Raw genomic sequence first — 21,826 nt, forward strand, 5'->3', positions numbered from 1 at the left:
CTGGGGGCTGGAAGTAGGCCCAAGGCCTTGCAGGCCTTTCCTGATACTGTGGAGGGGTGAAATAGACTTTATTGGGCATGAGCAGTGTTTTGCTTCAACACATCCAGCTAGGGGAGAAAAGCTGAAATCTTACCCTGCGCTGAGCTCCATAACCCTGGGTAGAAGGTGTGGCTTTATCCCCTTGAAGCTGAACACCTCCAAATGTCACAAGTATCACAAGAACAGGTGCCTAGGGGTTGGAAGTAGGCCCAAGGCCTTGCCGGCCTTTCCTGATACCGTGGAGGGGTGAAATAGACTTTATTGGGCATGTGAAGTGTTTTGCTTCAGCACATCCAGCTAGGGGTGAAAAGCTGAAATATTATTACCCTGCGCTGAGCCCCATAACCCTGGGTAAAAGGTGTGACTTCATCCCCTTGAAGCTTAACACCACCAAATGTCACAGGTGTCAGTAACATTGGTGCCTGGGGGCTGGAAGTAGGCCCAAGGCCTTGCAGGCCTTTCCTGATACTGGGAAAGGGTGAAATACACTGTACTGGGCATGTGAGGTGTTTTGCTGAAACACCTCCAGCCAGGGGGATAACCTGAATTCTTACCCTGCACAGAGCTCCATAACCCTGGGTAGAAGATGTGACTTCTTCCCCTTGAAGCTTAACACCACCAAATGTCACATGTATCAGTAACATTGGTGCCTGGAGGCTGGAAGTAGGCCCAAGGCCTTGCAGGCCTTTCCTGATACTGTGAAGGGGTGAAATAGACTTTAATGGGCATGTGAGGTGTTTTGCTTAAACACCTCCAGCCAGGGGGGTAACCTGAATTCTTACCCTGCGCTGAGCTCCATAACCCTGGGTAGAAGATGTGACTTCTTCCCCTTGAAGCTTAACACCACCAAATGTCACAGGTATCAGTAAAATTGGTGCTTGGAGGCCGGAAGTAGGCCCAAGGCCTTGCAGGCCTTTCCTGATACTGTGAAAGGGGTGAAATAGACTTTATTGGGCATGTGAAGTGTTTTGATTTAACACCTCCAGCCAGGGGGATAACCTGAATTCTTACCCTGCACTGAGCTCCATAACCCTGGGTAGAAGGTGTGACTTCTTCCCCTTGAAGCTTAACACCACCACATGTCACAGGTATCAGTAACATTGGTGCCTGGAGGCTGGAAGTAGGCACAAGGCCTTGCAGGCCTTTCCTGATACTGGGAATGGGTGAAATACACTGTACTGGGCATGTGAGGTGTTTTGCTTAAACACCTTACAGCCAGGGGGATAGCCTAAAATCTTACCCTGCGCTGAGCTCCATAACCCTGGGTAGAAGGTGTGACTTCATCCCCTTGAAGCTTAATACCACCAAATGTACCAGGTCATCTGGAAAATGTGTGCCTGGAGGCTGGAAGTAGGCCGAAGGCCTTGCAGGCCTTTCCTGATACTGTGAAGGGGTGAAATAGACTTTATTGGGCATGTGAAGTGTTTTGCTTTAACACCTCCAGCCAGGGGGATAACCTGAAATCTTACCCTGCGCGGAGCTCCATAACCCTGGGTAGAAGGTGCGACTTCATCCCCTTGAAGCTTAACACCACCAAATGTCACAGGTATCAGTACAATTGGTGCCTGGAGGATGGAAGTAGGCCCAAGGCCTTGCAGGCCTTTCCTGATACTGTGAAGGGGTGAAATAGACTTTTTTTGGGCATGTGGCGTGTTTTGCTTTAACACTTCCAGCCAGGGGGATAACCTGAAATCTTACCCTGCGCTGAGCTCCATAACCCTGGGTAGAAGGTGTGACTTCTTCCCCTTGAAGCTTAACACCACCAATTGTCACAGGTGTCAGTAACATTGGTGCCTGGGGGCTGGAAGTAGGCCCAAGGTCTTGCAGGCCTTTCCTGATACTGTGAAGGGGTGAAATACAGTTTATCGGGCATGTGAAGTGTTTTGTTTTAACACCTCCAGCCAGGGGGATAACCTGAAATCTTACCCTGCGCTTAGCTCCATAACCCTGGGTAGAAGGTGTGACTTCATCCCCTTGAAGCTTAACACCTCCAAATGTCACAGGTGTCAGTAAAATTGGTGCCTGGAGGCTGGAAGTAGACCCAAGGCCTTGCAGGCCTTTCCTGATACTGTGAAAGGGGTGAAGTAGACTTTATTGGGCATGTGAGGTGTTTTGCTTTAACGCCTCCATCCAGGGGTAAAACTTGAAATCTTACCCTGCGCTGAGCTCCATAACCCTGGGTAGAAAGTGTGACTTCATCCCCTTGAAGCTTAACACCACCAAATGTCACAGGTGTCAGTAACATTGGTGCCTGGAGGCTGGAAGTAGGCCCAAGGCCTTGCAGGCCTTTCCTGATACTGTGGAGGGGTGAAATAGACTTTATTGGCCATGTGAAGTGTTTTGCTTCAACACATCCAGCTAGGGGTGAAAAGCTGAAATCTTACCCTGCGCTGAGCTCCATAACCCTGGGTAGAAGGTGTGACTTCATCCCCTTGAAGCTGAACACCTCCAAATGTCACAAGTATCACAAGAACAGGTGCCTAGGGGCTGGAAGTAAGCCCAAGGCCTTGCAGGCCTTTCCTGATACTGTGAAGGGGTGAAATAGACTTTACTTGGCATGTGTGGTGTTTTGCTTTAACACCTCCAGCCAGGGGGATAACCTGAAATATTACCCTGCGCTGAGCCCCATAACCCTGGGTAAAAGGTGTGACTTCATCCCCTTGAAGCTTAACACCACCAAATGTCACAGGTGTCAGTAACATTGGTGCCTGGGGGCTGGAAGTAGGCCCAAGGCCTTGCATGCATTTCCTGATACTGTGGAGGGGTGAAATAGACTTTATTGGGCATGAGAAGTGTTTTGCTTCAACACATCCAGCTAGGGGTGAAAAGCTGAAATCTTACCCTGCGCTGAGCTCCATAACCCTGGGTAGAAGGTGTGACTTCATCCCCTTGAAGCTGAACACCTCCAAATGTCACAAGTATCACAAGAACAGGTGCATAGGGGCTGGAAGTAGGCCCAAGGCCTTGCCGGCCTTTCCTGATACCGTGGAGGGGTGAAATAGACTTTATTGGGCATGTGAAGTGTTTTGCTTCAGCACATCCAGCTAGGGGTGAAAAGCTGAAATATTACCCTGCCCTGAACCCCATAACCCTGGGTAAAAGGTGTGACTTCATCCCCTTGAAGCTTAACACCACCAAATGTCACAGGTGTCAGTAACATTGGTGCCTGGGGGCTGGAAGTAGGCCCAAGGCCTTGCAGGCCTTTCCTGATACTGTGGAGGGGTGAAATAGACTTTATTGGGCATGAGAAGTGTTTTGCTCTCTAGGCTGTTTCATGAATACTGCTGATATTCTGGATAATCTGACTGTGCGTACTGGTACATCTGCTGTGTAACGTGTTGTGTGGCAGCTATAGGCTGCGGTACTGTAACTGTCTGTTGTGCATTCTGCGGTGGTTGCGTATTCTGCGGAACATGTTCCTGTCTAGGAGGACGCGGTCTCTCTTTCGTCTTACCTGTAGCTATGTTATGTTTCAGAACTGCACATTCGTTTATATAATGACCTGGCTGTTTACGGTAATTGCATGTCCCTTTAACGGGAGCTGTAGAATGAGTAGTCTGATTCGTACCCCTCTTCTGACTATCTGCTGGAACAGACTGTGCAACTAGTACTTTCATTTTCGTATCTTTCATACGTCTCCTTTCGTGTTCTTGCTCTTCCCTGATTCTATTCTGTTGATACTGTAACATCTGGAGCATTTGGGACGGGGTATTAGCTTGCCATGTACTCTCGACTTTTAATACTCGATTTTTAACTTGTGGTAAAGAATTCTCAACTAGTTTGGTAACAAAAAGATGTGGATACGACTCACTACTTGTTTTCAGACCGCTATTAATAATGAAACATTTCCCAAATCTGGAATAAAAATCACTAGTGTCTTCGTCTTGTTTCTGTTTACAGGCTGAGATGGCATCCCAATCTTCCTTTTTCGTGGCTAGTAATCTTGGCAAGTCTTGTATTAACAGTTCGGGCAACTCTTTGGCTTTATCCCCAAGGCCAGTACCTGGGACTCGTGTGTTATCTTCGTTCTCTAACGCGGTCCAATCAATCTTTTTCTCTCCCACCTCCCATTCTTTTTCTTTGAGTTTTTCATATATGCCCGCAGGCAACAGGACCTTTAACATTTTGATGATATCGGGATACGTGTATTCTCCCATACGGAGCATGTCTTTTAATTCACGGTGAAACCCTGCTGGATCTTTATCGTGACAGGGCACTAACTTTTTCATTTCTAGTAGTTCTATTTTCGTTATAGGGGTGTAAACAAATACTCGTTCGAGAGCACCCCCCGTTCCCTTAACAGGATGCACTTCTCGCAACGGATTCTGTCTATCTATGTAGAATGTGGGTGAGACAGGAACAAAATGCGGAGTCAGGAACGTTCTGTATTCGTGGCGCTGTTCTAGAATGACGCTAAGTAAATCGGTACCTAGACCTTTCCATCGGTTTAGGAGTAACTCGTTCAATACATTATATAAGGGACCTGGATCAGAATGCTGATCCTCGTACAGTGTAATGAGGTGCTGGATCATGTACATACCCACCAATCGCTGCTCGCCTGGGGGCAGTTTCAGAAACATTTGAGCCACTACTTCGTCTGAATACGTGGTAGAATCACTAGTCCATCGAACTGCTGATCGGGCTAGTTCTTGTTCATGCATGGTACTAAGCTCACTGTAACCTATTCGTAATTTCAGAACTTTATCGGTAGCCTGGAATACTTGTTCAAGAGAACACTGTTCTGGTACGGGAGGAGGAAAAGCTTTCTTGTAATCTAGGCGTGTGTGTCTATCAGAAGGTCTCGTTCTACCTACATACGCTATTCTGGTGGGATTCTCGTTGTCTATATCTTCGTCTGAGGAGTCATTCTCTTTCTCGGCTACTCTCATTGCTTCCTCCTTTTGGTGTATGCTTATAATTTCTTTACGAATCTTTCTGTACATGGTTTCTATACAATTTTGTGTCCTGTGTTTTCCTTCTGCTATATTGTCACTCCATCTTGTCAGGACTTTCATATCTTCTTTGTTTTTATCAGGATGATCCTGTTCTCTTATTAAACAATTTATTAAAAATTGCAAAATCATGCCTTGAATCTCGACTTTTCTGTGTACCATTGTGTCAGGGGGTCCCTACCTGCCACGGGTCCGACGCTGATCACTGTCCCTCTTCGTTTCCGTCTCGGCGAGTGCAGGACTGCCACGCCCCCTCTACGGATGCCTGGTTGCGCACAGAGCCGAGAGCTGCATCAGTGACGTCATTCCAGGAAGGCCAATCAGCGATTCCGACGGCGTTGATAGCGCGACCGGTGCAACAGATCTGCGCGACTACGGAAGCCAAGGAGAAAGCCACTGTGGAGTCCGCCATTACGGAGGAGGACGCTGGAGGAGGAGTGCCCGAGACGGAAGCTGCGGCCATCATCAAGCCGGGAGGCCAACGGAACCACGCTCCGCCCTGCCACGCTTCACCTGGAGAAGTGTGGCTCCACAAGGTACGGGCGCATCTACGGGGAGTGTTCAGCAAGGAGGGCGGGAACGGGTAGAGGGTAGCGGGGTGGTTTCATGCGGGCAAAGCTCTGCGCAGCGTCACCTCCTTCACGCGTTACAGAGCACGGTTGTGGCCCCTGGTGATCCCCCCACTTCCCTCCCCTCTCACCGGCCTTGCGCCCGACCACGCCAGTAACCAGGCGTATTCTTTTCTTTGTTTCCCTTTGGTGTCTCGGAGCCGGAAGTCCTGGGCAGTACCGAAGACGAAGGAACAGCCGAGAGGCGGGAGACTAGAGACATTCTACCGTTCTGTTTGCTTCTTGTTTATGTTAATTAATAAATACCCAGAAGGGACTTAAACACCCCTAGGTTTGGCCTTTGCATCCTTCCAAGCCCTTAGCAGCCTAGGGGAACCGTCACACATAGCTTCATGAATACTTTCTGGTTTCTCCCCTGTTCGGATAAAGTGATATATTCTGTCTAGATGTTGTTCCATATTTGATATGGTAACCAAGAAGCTTGCAACTCGTCGTAAACGAATGGAATATATTATCATGCTATCTTCGCCTGGCACTGGGTCATATCTACAATCAGATCCACACTCATTAAGATACTTTCTGAGGGCTTCGTACGTAGTCAGTTTTGGCGTACGCTGTAACGCTACATCTCTCAGCGTCCGTCGCCTTGTTTGAGGCGGGGTGATAGGAGTACCTCCCCCTGTTCCTCCGGAACTGGAATCGTCAGTTAATACTGAATGTGCGGCTGCTGGTAACGTGACTGGCAAAGTAGGGGTACGTAATGTGGGTTGGTCCTGGGGTACTGGCACATGGACAGGATTCCCGGGACCCACGGCTGGAGGCACAGTGATTACATTATTAACGGGAGGTGGAAGTTGAACAGGCGGAGTAGGATTCGTATTAGCATATTCTGGGACAGTGTCGTCTAAATAGGAAGAAAGGAAAATTTCAGCTGCAGTCGGTTTATGACGTAGCTTAGTCGGGACCAATGGTGGCGGTAAATTACGGGGTGCTTCCGGGGTCGCCTTAGGCAAACCCTCGGCGAGAAGGGGGTACATACCTTTAATAAGGGCATTTCTTTGTCTATCTGACTGTTCTGCTCTAACTCGTTCACCTTCTTCTAGTAATTCCCTTTCTTGGCCTTTTTCTGAGGATTCCCTACTTAATTCTGCTTTTCTGAATTCCTTTTCAGTTCTTTTATGTGATTCTTTACGCCATAATTCTATGGCATCTTTCTGGGATTGTCTGGCTTTCTTTTTCCATAATGCTTCTTCTACTCTCATGATGCACTCGGCATCCCATGTTCCTGAAACAGGCCATCTATATTTCTCTTCGAGATCTTTGGTGTAGTCCACCCATAAATCTAGATACAGTATGGCATCTAAGCCATGCTTATGATACATGAAATGTCCTGGACTGTCCCTGGGAGGGACAGGAACTGATTCTTCGAGTAACCCTTTTCTGGTTTTTATCTGACGTAACTTAGAAAACAGCGGCATATTTGAAGTGTACTTGAACTTGAACACAATACACAATGAACACAGTAATAAATAGCAAACAATCACTCATACCACGACATCAAGAACACATTAATAACAGTTCGAACAGAATACTACCTGATACATTGAAAACACAATACTTGAATTTCTCGAGAACAGACTTACTAGAATTACTGGATGCACTGCTAAAACAGTACAGAACATACCGGTCTCCTAAAGAGACACGTCATACCGTATCCACCTAAGTGAACACGTCGGACCGGATCTGTGTACCCAAACCCGTCGGACCGGGCATAAATTAATGAACCCGTCTAGATACGTCCCAGCAACGGTACTCACCGGGAAGCAAAACTGAAGGCCTCGGACTGGACTGGACTGCTACGACGTCTGGTTACTGCTACGCACTACGCATGCGCCTCGGGCTTCGGGCTTCGGAAACAGGTGGGCCTCCGGATACCTCGGACCTTGCTCTCTCGGCTTGGGCTCTGGTCGGGACGATCCGCCTTCCTCACCGCCTCGTCTGGATGCCGGACCGCAGTCTCCGTCTCCTCCGTGGGCCTGAGGGAGACTTGAAGCAGAAATATCTGCACGTGCACAGTAGGGGTCCGTCACGGCTGTAGAAGGGTCAGGGGGGTAACGCAGGGGGCCTGCGTTACATCGCCGGCGCGTGGGGAAGGGGCTCGTCCCTATTAGGGCGCCATTATGTGGTAAATAATTACCGGTACTATTTTTCTATGCATTAACTGAAAAGGATAGCTCAATAAATAAGAGGCAGAATCCGTGGTATCTGAGTCATACGGGCTTTAATCAGATGGCTCGAGCCAATGGACCATCGGGTTCCATCACCTGCAAAGGTTCAGGAAGGGACAGACACAGGAAAGGGAAGTCGCGCAATGTCATATTAACATCATACAGTATATATAGTAAAACAGTACAATTGTATTGAATACAGTAGGCGTAACAAGTGACAAACGGAAGATAAGAACATATGGGTGTAACAAGAAGGCGTGCACAGGGCGTGCACGGAGACATGTGATGTAAACGTCACAGAAGTGTCATAAATGGGTGGATACATGGAGGGGGCTACCTGGGCAGCTGGAACCTTTAACCTACTGGTGCGCGCAAACGGGCCATGACGTGTAACTGGGGAGAGCTGGGGGCTCTGACTTCTAGCACTAGAAGAGGAGACTAAAGTCTGGGATGTCAGGACGACATGTACCTATAGCATATCTGATATCTCGTGTTTGGAGTACATGTTGATAGAATCTAAAAGTCATCAGGGCAAAGGCTACTTGTCACTAAGGCTAGTGCATGCATATATTCTACATGTATTGCGTGTGCTATGAATCTTCTATGGATACTAATTCAGTAATTCTCTTGCATGGAGACAGGAAGACTAGACTATAGATGAAGATGTTTATGTGGTTCGTTAGCTAGGAATGTGAAGCCGGGGAGCTGAACTGATAACTGTAGGCATAACATATTCTTGGCAGACAGGCAGGCAGGCCAGGCCGGGCACCGCGCTGCTTGGCAGGAAGTAAGTGAAGGGTCAGGGATGCGGGAGGGGCTGCATCGCTCCTCGGAGTCGTTCTGGAGACTTGAGGCTTGAATCTGGTGTCCGGGCCCTGTGAGGCCTAGAAACGGGGACAACTCGATGAATTAACGTGCACAATGTAAAGACGTTGGCAACACAGGCCTAATACTTGTTGCTTTCAGGGGGACTGGATAACTGACATATTAACGTTGGACACAACTATAAGTGCGTCTTTATTCGGGCAAGGGGGTAAATATGCATATCGATCATGCACATATAACATACGATGGGGAACACGTAGGGACACATGACAGGGCAAAATTCAATTTTCCTCACCTGGAGGCCGGAAATGTTCCTATGGTCTTGCAGGCCTGGGTCTGATACTGTAAAGGGGTTAGATACAGTGTTGGAATAAATAATTCTTTTGTTTGCCCACCTCCAGCCAGGGTTGGAACCTGACATCTTACCCTGAACGGAGCTCCATAGCCCAGGCTAGTAGGAGCAACTGTATCCCCTTTGAAGATTAACTCCGCCAAATGTAACAAGTATCCCTAAAAGAGGTGTTTGGAGGCTAGAACGGGCCCACAGCCTTGTGCTGATACTGTAACAGGGGGGTATCTCACCCTGCGCGGAGCTCCATAGCCCTGTGCAGAAATAGACACTTTGTGCCTGCAGGCTAGAAATGGGCTTGGGACACTGAAGGCTAGGATCTGATAATGCAAAGGGCTTTATATACCTTTTGAATGACGTTTATTTTTCTCCGCCTCCAGCCAAAGGGGAAATCCTGAAATATTACCCTAATCCGAGCTCCATAGCCCTGTGTAGAAAAAGTGACTTAGTCCCCTAGAACCTAAACATTGAGCAAAATATATATATATATTTTGTATTAACAGTTTTAAATGGGTAAATTGTACCCGGATCGGAGCTCCATAGGCCGGGTAGAAAAAGTGACTTTGTCCCCTTGAACCTAGAGTTATTTGAAGAAGAAAAAAAAATTGTATGTGTATATATATTTTTTTTTATTTATTTCTTTTGGACCACCTTCAGCTTAGGGGGAAAACCTGAAGTTTTACCCGGATCGGAGCTCCACATCCTCGGGTAGAAACAGTGACGTTGTCCCCTTGAACCTAAAGTTAGTAAAAAAAAAAAAAGTTTAGATTTTTTTTTTTTGCCGACCTCCGGCTATGGGGGAAAAATCGAAATTGTACCCGGATCGGAGCTCCCCAGCCCTGGGTAGAACAAGTGACTTTGTCCCCTTGAACCTAAGGAGACAGTAAAAAAAAAAAAAATTATATATAGTTTATTTTTTTTTGCCGACCTCCAGCTAAGGGGGAAAACCGGTAATGTTACCCGAATCGGAGCTCACCAGCTCTGGGTAGGAAAAGTGACTTTGTCCCCTTCAACCTAAAGAGTTAGTAAAAAATTAAAAAATGAGAATATATATATATATATATATTTTTTTATGACCTCCAGCTAAGGGGGAAATGTGGAAATTGTACCCGAATCGGAGCTCACCAGCCATGGATAGAAAAAGTGACTTTGTCCCCTTGAACATAAAGTTAGAAAAAAGTGTACGTATCGTTTTTTTTTTTTTCCCCGACCTCCAGCTAAGGGGGAAATGCGGAAATTTTACCCGAATCGGAGCTCACCAGCCCTGGGTAGAAGTAGTACCCACGTCCCCTTGAACCAAAATGTCCACACACAAAAAAGAAAAATACTGAAACCGCAGTTTAAAGGCCCAGAGGGACCCGTAAACGGACATGGTGGTTCACCACAAAATGTAGGATCCCACACCCTCTTCCTATAGGCCTGCATGGGAACCCTACTTTATCGACTATTAATCCCGCAGGGCTTACAGCTCCTGGGCGGGAGACAAAGTTGGAGTTGGCGCGGCCATTCCGCCGCCCGGCCATCTGGTCGCCGCAGCTCACTGGGCCATCTGGTCGCTGCATAGTGGGCGACCAGATGGCCCAGTGAGCTGCGGCGACCAGATGGCCGGGCGGCGGAACGGCTGCACTAACTCCGATTTTGTCTCCCAGCCCGGTGCTGTAAGCCCCCACTGCGTGGGGGGCTTAATAGTCGGTGAACTGCGTGACTCGTGGGTCCCTGGGCCGGGCTAAACCCACCGTAGGTCCCCAGTCCAGGGCTCCATGATGGCAGGCCCCTGGACCGGGCTGAACCCACCTTATGTCCCCAGTCCAGGGATCCATTATGGCGGGCCCCTGGGCCGGGCTAAACCTGCCTTATCTCCCCAGTGAAGGGCTCCAGGCTAACGGGACCCTGGGACGGGCTAAACACGCCTTAGGTCCCCAGGCGAGGGCTCCATGATGGCGGGCCCCTGGTCCGGGCTAAACCCACCGTAGGTCCCCAGGCAAGGGCTCCATGATGGCGGGCCCCTGGTCCGAGCTAAACCCACCGTAGGCCCCCAGACAAGGGCTCCATGATGGCGGGCCCCTGGGCCGGGCTAAACCTCCCTTATCTGCCCAGTGAAGGGCTCGAGGCTAACAGGACCATGGGTTGGGCTATGCCCACCATAGGTCCCCAGTCCAGGGCTCCATGATGGCAGGCCCCTGGACCGGGCTGAACCCACCGTAGGTCCCCAGACAAGGGGTCCATAATGGCGGGCACCTGGGCCGGTCTAAACACCCCCTTAGTCCCGCAGGGAAGGGTTCCAGCATGGCGGGCTCGTGGGCCGGGCAAAAGCCCCCCTAAGTCCCCAGTCCAGGGCTCCAGGATGGCGGCCTTCTGGGCCACGGGACAGCGCTCGACATGGTAGGGTGGCACCGGAGCAAATCCCCTGGTATTGGGCTAGCGAGTAGCCGAACAATAGTGCATAGACACAGCTCTCCCATGACATCGTGGTCGGCTCTTAAAAGAGCCTTTGGGTTGGTGTTTTGCGTTTTTTTTCCGTGGGCAAGTCGAGCGTTTAACCGCCGAATCCGTAGAGGGTGCGGCCCTGGCGCTTCAGGGCATAGACCACATCCATGGCGGTGACGGTCTTCCTCTTGGCGTGCTCGGTGTAGGTGACGGCGTCCCGGATCACGTTCTCCAGGAAAACCTTGAGCACCCCGCGGGTCTCCTCGTAGATGAGGCCGGAGATGCGCTTGACTCCGCCGCGGCGCGCCAGGCGGCGAATGGCCGGCTTGGTGATGCCCTGGATGTTGTCCCGGAGCACCTTGCGGTGCCTCTTGGCGCCGCCTTTGCCGAGCCCCTTCCCGCCTTTGCCGCGTCCAGACATGTTCTCCTCTTGATGCTGTGAGCAGAAATGACGGCTTACGTCCGCACGGCTGCTTATATAGAGGAGGAGCAGCGGACCTGCGCGGGAGCACCAAGTGACGCCCAGTGAGGCGGGCGAGCCCGGGGCCCGGCCCTCTGCAGGGAGCGGGGACTGGAGCGGCCGTTGCCGTTTGAAAAAGAGCGGGCTCCCAGCCCGCCTTTGTCATGGGCTGGCTCAGCAGCTTCCGCCGGTGCACGGATCAGTCAAACACACGCAAGCACCTTCCTTCCCGGCCCCCACTTGTGACCGCGGCCCACCTATCCCCTGCGTTCGGTGCCCCCTCTCCAATAGCATCAGAAGGCTCGGACATGTTTTAATGGAGCCGGCACACGTTAGCGGCCTCTCCCCGCTGCGTTTGGCCGCCTGCAACCTCGTAACACTGCCCACATCTCGCGCTCGGCTGGGGCAAGCCGGCAAAATGTCCCCCCCCAATAATGGACTATATATATATATATATATATATATATATATATATATATATATATATATGTAGAATATTGTTTTAAAAAGAGCGCGCTCCCAGCCCGCCTCTTTGTCAGGGACTCCCGATCGGGCTCAGCAGCTGCCGCCGGTGCACTGATCAGTCAAACACACACACTTCCCCCCTTCCAGGCCCCCACTTGTCACCGCGGCCCGCCTAACCCTCGCGTTCGGTGCCCGCTCGGCTGGGGCAAGTCTGCAAAATGTGTCCCTGAAAATTAAAATTATATATGTATATAAAAAAAATAATAATAATATGGTCGGCCTCATGCTAGGCTTTGGGACGGGACAACATTAAAGTGTACGGCCAGAGCTTGGGCATGCCCTCCGCTACAAAGCTACGGTTGCGGGCGCTGCCGCATCTATGAAGCCGCCAGAGTAACACCATGGCACGGATAAGCTCTTTGATGGAGTCTGTGGTTGGCCCTGAAAAGAGCCTTTGTGTTTAGGGTGTGTTTCCACGGGGGTCTGCGGGCCTTTACTTGCTTGCTTTGCCCTGTGCCTTGTGGCTCTCGGTTTTCTTGGGCAGCAGCACGGCCTGGATGTTGGGCAGGACTCCTCCCTGGGCGATGGTGACTCGGCCCAGCAGCTTGTTCAGCTCCTCGTCGTTGCGGATGGCCAGCTGGAGGTGTCTGGGGATGATGCGGGTCTTCTTGTTGTCCCGGGCGGCGTTGCCAGCCAGCTCCAGGATCTCAGCGGTCAGGTACTCCAGCACTGCAGCCAGATAGACGGGGGCACCGGCGCCCACCCTCTCGGCGTAGCTTCCCTTCCGGAGCAGCCTGTGCACACGGCCCACGAGGAACTGGAGCCCGGCTCTGAAAGAGCGTGTCTTTGCCTTGGCGCGGGCCTTTCCTCCTTGCTTTCCGCGTCCAGACATGGCGATCGGTCTAGGGTCTCAGTCACACAACAGAGAGAATAGTAATGCTCTTTCTGCTGGACTCGGTAATATAAAGACTCCGGGAGCGTCTGATTGGTTGACAGCTAGGCGCTGTTAGTACTTCTCATTGGAGGAGGAGGGCTTAACATAGGAAGTGGGGAGCCTGCCAATGAGAAGGGAGAACCGGGAAAAGGCTGCTTTGCACGCCAAGCCCATAAATACAAGTGCCGGGCGCGTAGGCTTTATTTCTCTCGGCTTCACAGCAAGCAGTGAAAGAGCGTCCACCATGCCTGAACCAGCCAAGTCCGCGCCGGCTCCCAAGAAAGCGCTCTCCAAGCCGCCCAAGAAGGACGGGAAGAAGCGCAGGAAGAGCAGGAAGGAAAGCTATGCCATCTACATATACAAAGTGATGAAGCAGGTGCACCCAGATACCAGCATTTCCTCCAAGGCCATGGGCATCATGAACTCCTTCGTGAACGACATCTTCGAGCGCATCGCTAATGAGGCTTCCAAACTGGCTCTCTACAACTCGCGGCGCACCATCACCTCCCGGGAGATCCAGACCGCAGTCCGCCTTCTGCTGCCCGGAGAGCTGGCCAAGCACGCCGTGTCGGAGGGCACCAAGGCCGTCACCAAGTACACCAGCGCCAAGTAAGGCTTCGAGGCGCATCACCAACAAACACAAAGGCTCTTTTAAGGGCCAACCACTTCCTCCTCTAAGAGCTAATGTGCTTCTGTTATCACTTGAGAAATATGTGTTTTAGAAGGGTAATGTTGAGTGCAGAAAGGCCCGCTCTCACAGGGCTTGCTGCAGACCGAGCAGGCAACCCGTTTTTCCTCTTTAAATTAACATATCCCTATGAATGAGCCCTCGTTGGGACCAAGTGTCACATAAGCACTGTAACGATGAGGTTCAATAAACCCCCTGGGAATTCGCGCATCTGCCCCCGGGCTTATTGTTTTCCATGTTAGGGGCGAACAGTGTTTGTGTGAGCTGGTTTAACGTTGTGTTAGTACTCTAAGACCCTGGCGAACGGCTATAATCCGCCCCGGGGCAAACGTTCCCGAAATCAGACACATGAACCCGATGTACCGGGAGCACAGATGCGCCATAGCGCTGGCTTGTGACCAGCGGATCCCTACACAACCCTCTATCCCCAAAGAAGCGCTCTATTAAATGAAGGACACATTGAAGAGGTGTTTGTGCACTGTGAACACGGAGAGCTCTGGTCCCCCCAGAGCCGGTATAAGTTGCCCAGTACTCGTGGCACTCTCAGAACCCGACGTACCGGGAGCACAGATGCCCCATAGTGCTGGCTTGTGACCCGCGGATCCCTACCACAACCCTCTACCCAAACAACGCTTTAAAATGAAGGACACATTGGAGAGGTGTTTGTGCACTGTGAACACAGAGTGCTCTGGTTTCTCCAGAGCCGGCGGTATAAGTTGCCCAGTGCTCGTGGTACTCACAGCCCACCCTCCCTAACCTGTAAAACACATGCCATGACATATAAGATAAGCTCGTAGGTGACAGGGTGGTGGCCCTTAAAAGAGCCGTTGTGGTGGTTGTCCGGGTCGGTCTGTCGCCTTAGGCCCTCTCGCCTCGGATGCGACGGGCCAGCTGGATGTCCTTGGGCATGATGGTCACCCTCTTGGCGTGGATGGCGCACAGGTTGGTGTCCTCGAAGAGCCCGACCAGGTAGGCCTCGCTGGCCTCCTGCAGGGCCATGACGGCGGAGCTCTGGAAGCGCAGGTCGGTCTTGAAGTCCTGGGCGATCTCCCTCACCAGGCGCTGGAAGGGCAGCTTGCGGATGAGGAGCTCGGTGGACTTCTGGTAGTGGCGGATCTCGCGGAGAGCCACGGTGCCGGGCCGGTAGCGGTGAGGCTTCTTGACGCCGCCGGTGGCAGGCGCGCTCTTGCGGGCAGCCTTGGTGGCCAGCTGCTTGCGGGGCGCTTTGCCGCCGGTGGACTTGCGGGCTGTCTGCTTGGTGCGGGCCATGGCGGGAGCGGTCTGTCTCAGCAAAGGCAGAGAAGAATGGCGTGGAACGGGGAAAGAGCCCTATTTATGCGCTCAGAGACGGAGGGCTGCTCTGATTGGCTGAGGAGACCTCCCCACGTTCGAAAATAGCCCGCGGTGTGCAACGATTGGTTACTGAACCGGAGGCTGCAGCCTAGCTGTCCAATGAGCTGTGGATAAAAGAGAAACCTCCGGTTGGATGATGTAGCCGGAGCCCGCGCCTCGGCCAGCCTTTGTCTCCGTGTCCCGTCCATCCACTGGTGGTCCACCCGACCCCGGTCAACCGGGAGAGGAGCCCGAGATGTCATGAGCACACTGCCCTTGGTCACCCTGGAACACGCCCCCTTTACCTGGGCTCGATTGAAAGTGAACAATCGTCTGCTTTATGCAGACACTATATCGAGTCTGCCCGGGTACAGTGAAAGCACCAACACACACACACACGTTTATAATAAACCACGGTCTTATAACTCCCAGACCCCCTTTTTTTACCCGCCCCTGCTCACCCTGGAGCACGCAGTTCCCTGCGCTCCATTTAAAGTTCACAATCGTCTGCCTTATGCAGACACTATGTCGAGTCTGCCCGGGTCAGTGAAAGCACTGAGACACACACGTTATTGCACATGTATTATAAACGGAGGTCTTATAACTCCCGGACCCCCTTATTTTCTATGTTATACCGATTTCAATCCACGCAGCACCGTAAGAGCCGTTTATATGGCCAAGATCACACGCGGCACTCGCGTGTGGAAAGGTGCGCTATGGATGTACCGTGCCGTTTATTTTTGAGCAGTGGGGCATTGGGTGGGTGCAAAGGTGGGGATGAACACGCTCTCTTCTAGACAGGGTGGTGGCCCTTAAAAGAGCCGTTGTGTTTACAGTGTCTCGGTGTAAGCCCTTACTTCTTCTTGGGCGCTGCCTTTTTGGGCTTGGCTGCTTTGGGCTTGGCTGCCTTGGGTTTGACTACCTTGGCAGGGCTTTTCTTGGCTACTTTGGGCTTCGCCGCCTTGGCTTTCGCTGGGCTCTTGGCAGCCTTCTTGGCGGGGGCAGCCTTGGGCTTCTTGGGGCTCTTGGCTGCCGCTGGCTTCTTGACCTTCTTCGGGCTCTTCTTGACCCCCGCGGGAGCCTTTTGGGGCTTCTTGGCGGCAGGGGCAGCTTTCTTGGCCGCTGGCTTCTTGGTGGCTGTCTTCTTTGCCGCCTTCTTGCCCACCAGCTGCTTCTTGTTCACCTTGAAGGAGCCGGAGGCCCCGGTGCCCTTCAGCTGGGCTAGGGCGCCTTTGCTGACCAGGCTCTTGAGGGAGACTTTAACTCGGCCCTTGTTCTTGTCCGCATCGTAGCCGGCGGCGAGCAGCCCCTTCTTCAGGGCCGACAGGGAGACTCCCTTCCTCTCGGCCGAGGCAGTCACCACCTTCATGATCATGTCGGACACGCTGGGACCGGAAGGCTTCTTGGCCTTGGAGGCCCCCGCTGCTTTCTTCTGCTGCTTCTTCTTGGGGGCGACCTCAGCGGGAGGCGCCGCGACGGCGGGAGCGGTTTCGGCCATTGTAATGCAAGTCTGGGCGCAGGCACTGTCAGAGAACAGAAATGTACCGCCCGAGCCGAGCCCCGTGCATATATAGGGAGGAGCCAGCCCCTGATTGGTCCCGGGGAGAGAGGGCTGTGCGAGGCGCACTCGGCTCCCTGCTCCCAGCTGACTTTTGTGTTTCCTACCATCGGAATAACTAAGTTTTAAAACACAATCACTGAAACACACGCTCCCAGGCACACATGAAAAGAAGCCCAGCTTCAGCCCCTTCCCGCGCCCGCCCCCGTTTCAGCTGCCCCCGTCCTCAGAGGCTCGTAATGCCCCGTGGATCTCTGCCCTCCCCCGATGGCTGACGCCTCTGAGCCTGGAATCCCGGGCCCCGGGCCCCTTTTCCCCGGTCCACCCTCGCGCTCCGAGGCAGGGAGCGGCGTCCCACGGGCGGGAGGGGCCTCCTGCAGGGAGCGGGCCCTGTGGCGGCGCAGTGGGGCTCCGGGGGCCGCGGGGAGCGCGTGCTGGAACGGGCCGAAGTAACACAGGGCTCCGCCGGCCGAGAGCGGGGAGTGGAGACAATGCCCGGGGGCCAGGGGGGCCCTCACGGCGCGCCCGCACCCTCGGCTGTGGCACCCACGACTCGGGGGCAGACGGGGGACTTTTACAAGCAGCGGGGCACGGTCCGGGCTCAGGCATCACCTGGGGGCTGCGCGCTGATAGCTGCACATGCAGGCAGAGGGCATTCACTGCCAAGCGCCGAGCTGGAGGAGACGGGCGCAGACTCAACATAATAAACACACAGTGACACGGTGAAGGCAGGCGGCCGAGTCAGGCCTACATGATTAACGGCCCCCCGAGGGAGAGCAGAGGGTGTGAATGCACCTGAAATGGTGACCCCCCAGTACCTGCATGGAGGCACTCTGCTGAGCTGCTTTTTTACAGCTGGAGTTAGGTTTTTTACCACTCAGGTGACGTACGTAGAAGGGAACCGACCTTAACAACGCGGTCAAAACACGTGACTATCACTGTTGTAGTGAGCCCGATTGCTGGCGTGGGGACCACTCCTGAATCAAATGGTCTGTCAAGAGAGCGAACAGCGCCCACGAATCAGATTCTGCGCCTGGCAGCCTGATTGAGATCTACTGCTAATTACAGGCTTTCGCTTTGGATGTAGGCAGAGGGAACCAAAAATAAAACACTTCACATAGTCCAAAACGTATATGAACACCATTCACAGTTTCAGATCTTAGCCTTCAGGTACTCTGGCCCATCCCTAGCTTGTCACAGGTATCACTAAAACTGGTGCCTGGGGCCTGGAAACACACCCAAGGCCTTGCAGGCCTTTCCTGATACTGTGAAGGGGTGAAATAAACGTTATTGGGCATGTGAGGTGTTTTGCTTTAACACCTCCATCCAGGGGGATGACCTGAATCCTTACTCTGCGCTGAGCTCCATAACCCTGGGTTGAAGGTGTGACTTCATCCCCTTGAAGCTTAACACCACCACATGTCACAGGTATCAGTAACATTGGTGCCTGGAGGCTGGAAGTAGGCACAAGGCCTTGCAGGCCTTTCCTGATACTGTGAAGGGGTGAAATACAATTTATTGGGCATGTGAAGTGTTTTGCTTTAACACCTGCAGCCAGGGGGATAACCTAAAATCTTACCCTGCGTTGAGCTCCATAACCCTGGGTAGAAAGTGTGACTTCATCCCCTTGAAGTTTAACACCACCAAATGTCACAGGTATCAGTAAAATTGGTGCCTGGATGCTGGAAGTAGGCCCAAGGCCTTGCAGGCCTTTCCGGATACTGTGAAGGGGTGAAATAGACTTTATTGGGCATGTGGAGTGTTTTACTTTAACACCTCCAGCCAGGGGGATAACCTGAAATCTTACCCTGCGCTGAGCTCCATAACCCTGGGTAGAAGGTGTGACTTCTTCCCCTTTAAGATTAACACCACCAAAAGTCACAGGTGTCAGTAACATTGGTGCCTGGGGGCTGGAAGTAGGCCCAAGGCCTTGCAGGCCTTTCCTGATACTGTGAAGGGGTGAAATACAATGTATTGGGCATGTGAAGTGTTTTGCTTTAACACCTCCAGCCAGTGGTATAACCTGAATTCTTACCCTGCACCGAGCTCCATAACACTGGGTAGAAGGTGTGACTTCTTCCCCTTGAAGCTTAACACCTCCAAATGTCACAGGTATCAGTAACATTGGTGCCTGGAGGCTGGAAGTAGGCACAAGGCCTTGCAGGCCTTTCCTGATACTGGGAAAGGGTGAAATAAACTGTACTGGGCATGTGAGGTGTTTTGCTTAAACACCTCCAGCCAGGGGGATAACCTACAATCTTACTCTGCGCTGAGCTCCATAACCCTGGGTAGAAAGTGTGACTTCATCCCCTTGAAGCTTAACACCACCAAATGTCACAGGTATCAGTAAAATTGGTGCCCGGAAGCTGGAAGTAGGCCCAAGGCCTTGCAGGCCTTTCCTGATACTGTGAAGGGTTGAAATACACTTTATTTGGCATGTGAAGTGTTTTGCTTTAACACCTCCAGCCAGGGGGATAGCCTGAATTCTTACCCTGCGTTGAGCACCATAACCCTGGGTAGAAGGTGTGACTTCTTCCCCTTTAAGCTTAACACCACCAAATGTCACAGGTGTCAGTAACATTGGTGCCTGGGGGCTGGAAGTAGGCCCAAGGCATTGCAGGCCTTTCCTGATACTGTGAAGGGGTGAAATAGACTTTATTGGGCATGTGGAGTGTTTTGCTTTAACACCTCCAGCCAGGGGGATAACCTAAAATCTTACCCTGCGCTGAGCTCCATAACCCTGGGTAGAAAGTGTGACTTCATCCCCTTGAAGTTTAACACCACCAAATGTCACAGGTATCAGTAACATTGGTGCCTGGGGGCTGGAAGTAGGCCCAAGGCCTTGCAGGCCTTTCCTGATACTGTGATGGGGTGAAATACAATTTATTGGGCATGTGAAGTGTTTTGCTTTAACACCTCCAGCCAGGGGGATAACCTAAAATCTTACCCTGCGCTGAGCTCCATAACCCTGGGTAGAAGGTGTGACTTCTTCCCCTTGAAGCTTAACACCACCAAATGTCACAGGTGTCAGTAACATTGGTGCCTGGAGGCTGGAAGTAGGCACAACGCCTTGCAGGCCTTTCCTGATACTGTGAAGGGGTGAAATAGACTTTATTGGGCATGTGAAGTGTTTTGCTTAAACACCTCCAGCCAGGGGGATAACCTAAAATCTTACCCTGTGCTGAGCTCCATAACCCTGTGTAGAAAGTGTGACTTCATCCCCTTGAAGCTTAACACCACCAAATGTCACAGGTATCAGTAACATTGGTGCCTGGAGGCTGGAAGTAGGCCCAAGGCCTTGCAGGCCTTTCCTGATACTGTGAAGGGGTGAAATAGATTTTATTGGACATGTGGAGTGTTTTGCTGTAAAACATCCAGCCAGGGGGATAACCTGAATTCTTACCCTGCACTGAGCTCCATAACCCAGGGTAGCAGGTGTGACTTCATCCCCTTGAAGCTTAGCACCTCCAAATGTAACAGGTATCAGTAAAATTGGTGCCTGGAGGCTGGAAGTAGGCCCGTGGTCTTGCAGGCCTTTCCTGACACTGTGAATGGGTGAAATACAATTTATTGGGCATGTGGGGTGTTTTGCTTGAACACCTCCAGCCAGGGGTGAAACTTGAAATCTTACCCTGCGCTGAGCTCCAAAACCCTGGGTAGAAGGTGTGACTTCTTCCCCTTCAAGCTTAACACCTCCAAATGTCACAGGTGTCAGTAACATTGGTGCCCGGGGGGCTGGAAGGAGGCCCAAGGCCTTGCAGGCCTTTCCTGATACTGTGAAGGGGTGAAATACAATTTATTGGGCATGTGAAGTGTTTTGCTTTAACACCTCCAGCCAGGGGGATAACCTAAAATCTTACCCTGCGCTGAGCTCCATAACCCTGGGTAGAAAGTGTGACTTCATCCCCTTGAAGTTTAACACCACCAAATGTCACAGGTATCATAAAAATTGGTGCCTGGAGGCTGGAAGTAGGCCCAAGGCCTTGCAGGCCTTTCCTGATACTGTGAAGGGGTGAAATAGACTTTAATGGGCATGTGAGGTGTTTTGCTTAAACACCTCCAGCCAGGGGGGTAACCTGAATTCTTACCCTGTGCTGAGCTCCATAACCCTGGGTAGAAGATGTGACTTCTTCCCCTTGAAGATTAACACTTCCAAATGTCACAGGTATCAGTAAAATTGGTGCATGGAGGCTGGAAGTAGGCCCACGGCCTTGCAGGCCTCTCCTGATACTGTGGAGGGGTGAAATAGACTTTATTGGGCATGAGAAGTGTTTTGCTTCAACACATCCAGCTAGGGGTGAAAAGCTGAAATCTTACCCTGCGCTGAGCTCCATAACCCTGGGAAGAAGGTGTGACTTCATCCCCTTGAAGTTGAACAACACCAAATGTCACAGGTATCAGTACAATTGGTGCCTGGAGAATGGATGTAGGCCCAAGGCCTTGCAGGCATTTCCTGATACTGTGAAGGGGTGAAATAGACTTTACTTGGCAGGTGTAGTGTTTTGCTTTAACACCTCAAGCCAGGGGGATAACCTGAAATCTTACCCTGCGCTGAGCTCCATAACCCTGGGTAAAAGGTGTGACTTCTTCCCCTTGAAGCTTAACACCACCAAATGTCACAGGTGTCAGTAACATTGGTGCCTGGGGGCTGGAAGTAGGCCCAAGGCCTTTCAGGCCTTTCCTGATACTGGGAAGGGGTGAAATACTCTGTACTGGGCATGTGAGGTGTTTTGCTTAAACACCTCCAGCCAGGGGGATAACCTGAATTCTTACCCTGCACTGAGCTCCATAACCCTGGGTAGAAGATGTGACTTCTTCCCCTTGAAGCTTAACACCACAAAATGTCGCTGGTATCAGTAACATTGGTGCCTGGGGGCTGGAAGTAGGCCCAAGGCCTTGCAGGCCTTTCCTGATACTGTGGAGGGGTGAAATAGACTTTATTGGGCATGAGAAGTGTTTTGCTTCAACACATCCAGCTAGGGGTGAAAAGCTGAAATCTT

At 51.8% G+C, this 21,826-nt stretch overlaps 5 protein-coding genes across 5 annotated transcripts; 1 reads left to right on the forward strand and 4 right to left on the reverse strand.

Moving 5' to 3' along the window:
* Positions 1-11,498: 11,498 nt before the first annotated feature.
* LOC144827923 (histone H4) lies at positions 11,499-11,810 on the reverse strand. Its single transcript, XM_078686087.1, has one exon. The coding sequence runs from the start codon at positions 11,808-11,810 to the stop codon at positions 11,499-11,501; it is 312 nt and encodes a 103-aa protein (XP_078542213.1).
* Positions 11,811-12,807: 997 nt separating this feature from the next.
* On the reverse strand, positions 12,808-13,206 carry LOC144827924 (histone H2A type 2-C-like). Its single transcript, XM_078686088.1, has one exon. It carries the CDS (start codon positions 13,204-13,206, stop codon positions 12,808-12,810), a length of 399 nt encoding a protein of 132 aa, XP_078542214.1.
* Positions 13,207-13,375: 169 nt separating this feature from the next.
* On the forward strand, positions 13,376-13,861 carry LOC144827925 (histone H2B 1.2-like). Its single transcript, XM_078686089.1, has one exon. The coding sequence runs from the start codon at positions 13,376-13,378 to the stop codon at positions 13,859-13,861; it is 486 nt and encodes a 161-aa protein (XP_078542215.1).
* Positions 13,862-14,794: 933 nt separating this feature from the next.
* Positions 14,795-15,205, reverse strand: LOC144827926 (histone H3-like). The gene has a single exon (XM_078686090.1). It carries the CDS (start codon positions 15,203-15,205, stop codon positions 14,795-14,797), a length of 411 nt encoding a protein of 136 aa, XP_078542216.1.
* Positions 15,206-16,121: 916 nt separating this feature from the next.
* Positions 16,122-16,766, reverse strand: LOC144827013 (histone H1.5-like). The gene has a single exon (XM_078685478.1). It carries the CDS (start codon positions 16,764-16,766, stop codon positions 16,122-16,124), a length of 645 nt encoding a protein of 214 aa, XP_078541604.1.
* Positions 16,767-21,826: the final 5,060 nt, after the last annotated feature.

This window comes from Lissotriton helveticus, chromosome 4_1 (assembly GCF_964261635.1).
Source record: "Lissotriton helveticus chromosome 4_1, aLisHel1.1, whole genome shotgun sequence".
In the NCBI taxonomy this organism is placed as follows: domain Eukaryota; kingdom Metazoa; phylum Chordata; class Amphibia; order Caudata; family Salamandridae; genus Lissotriton; species Lissotriton helveticus.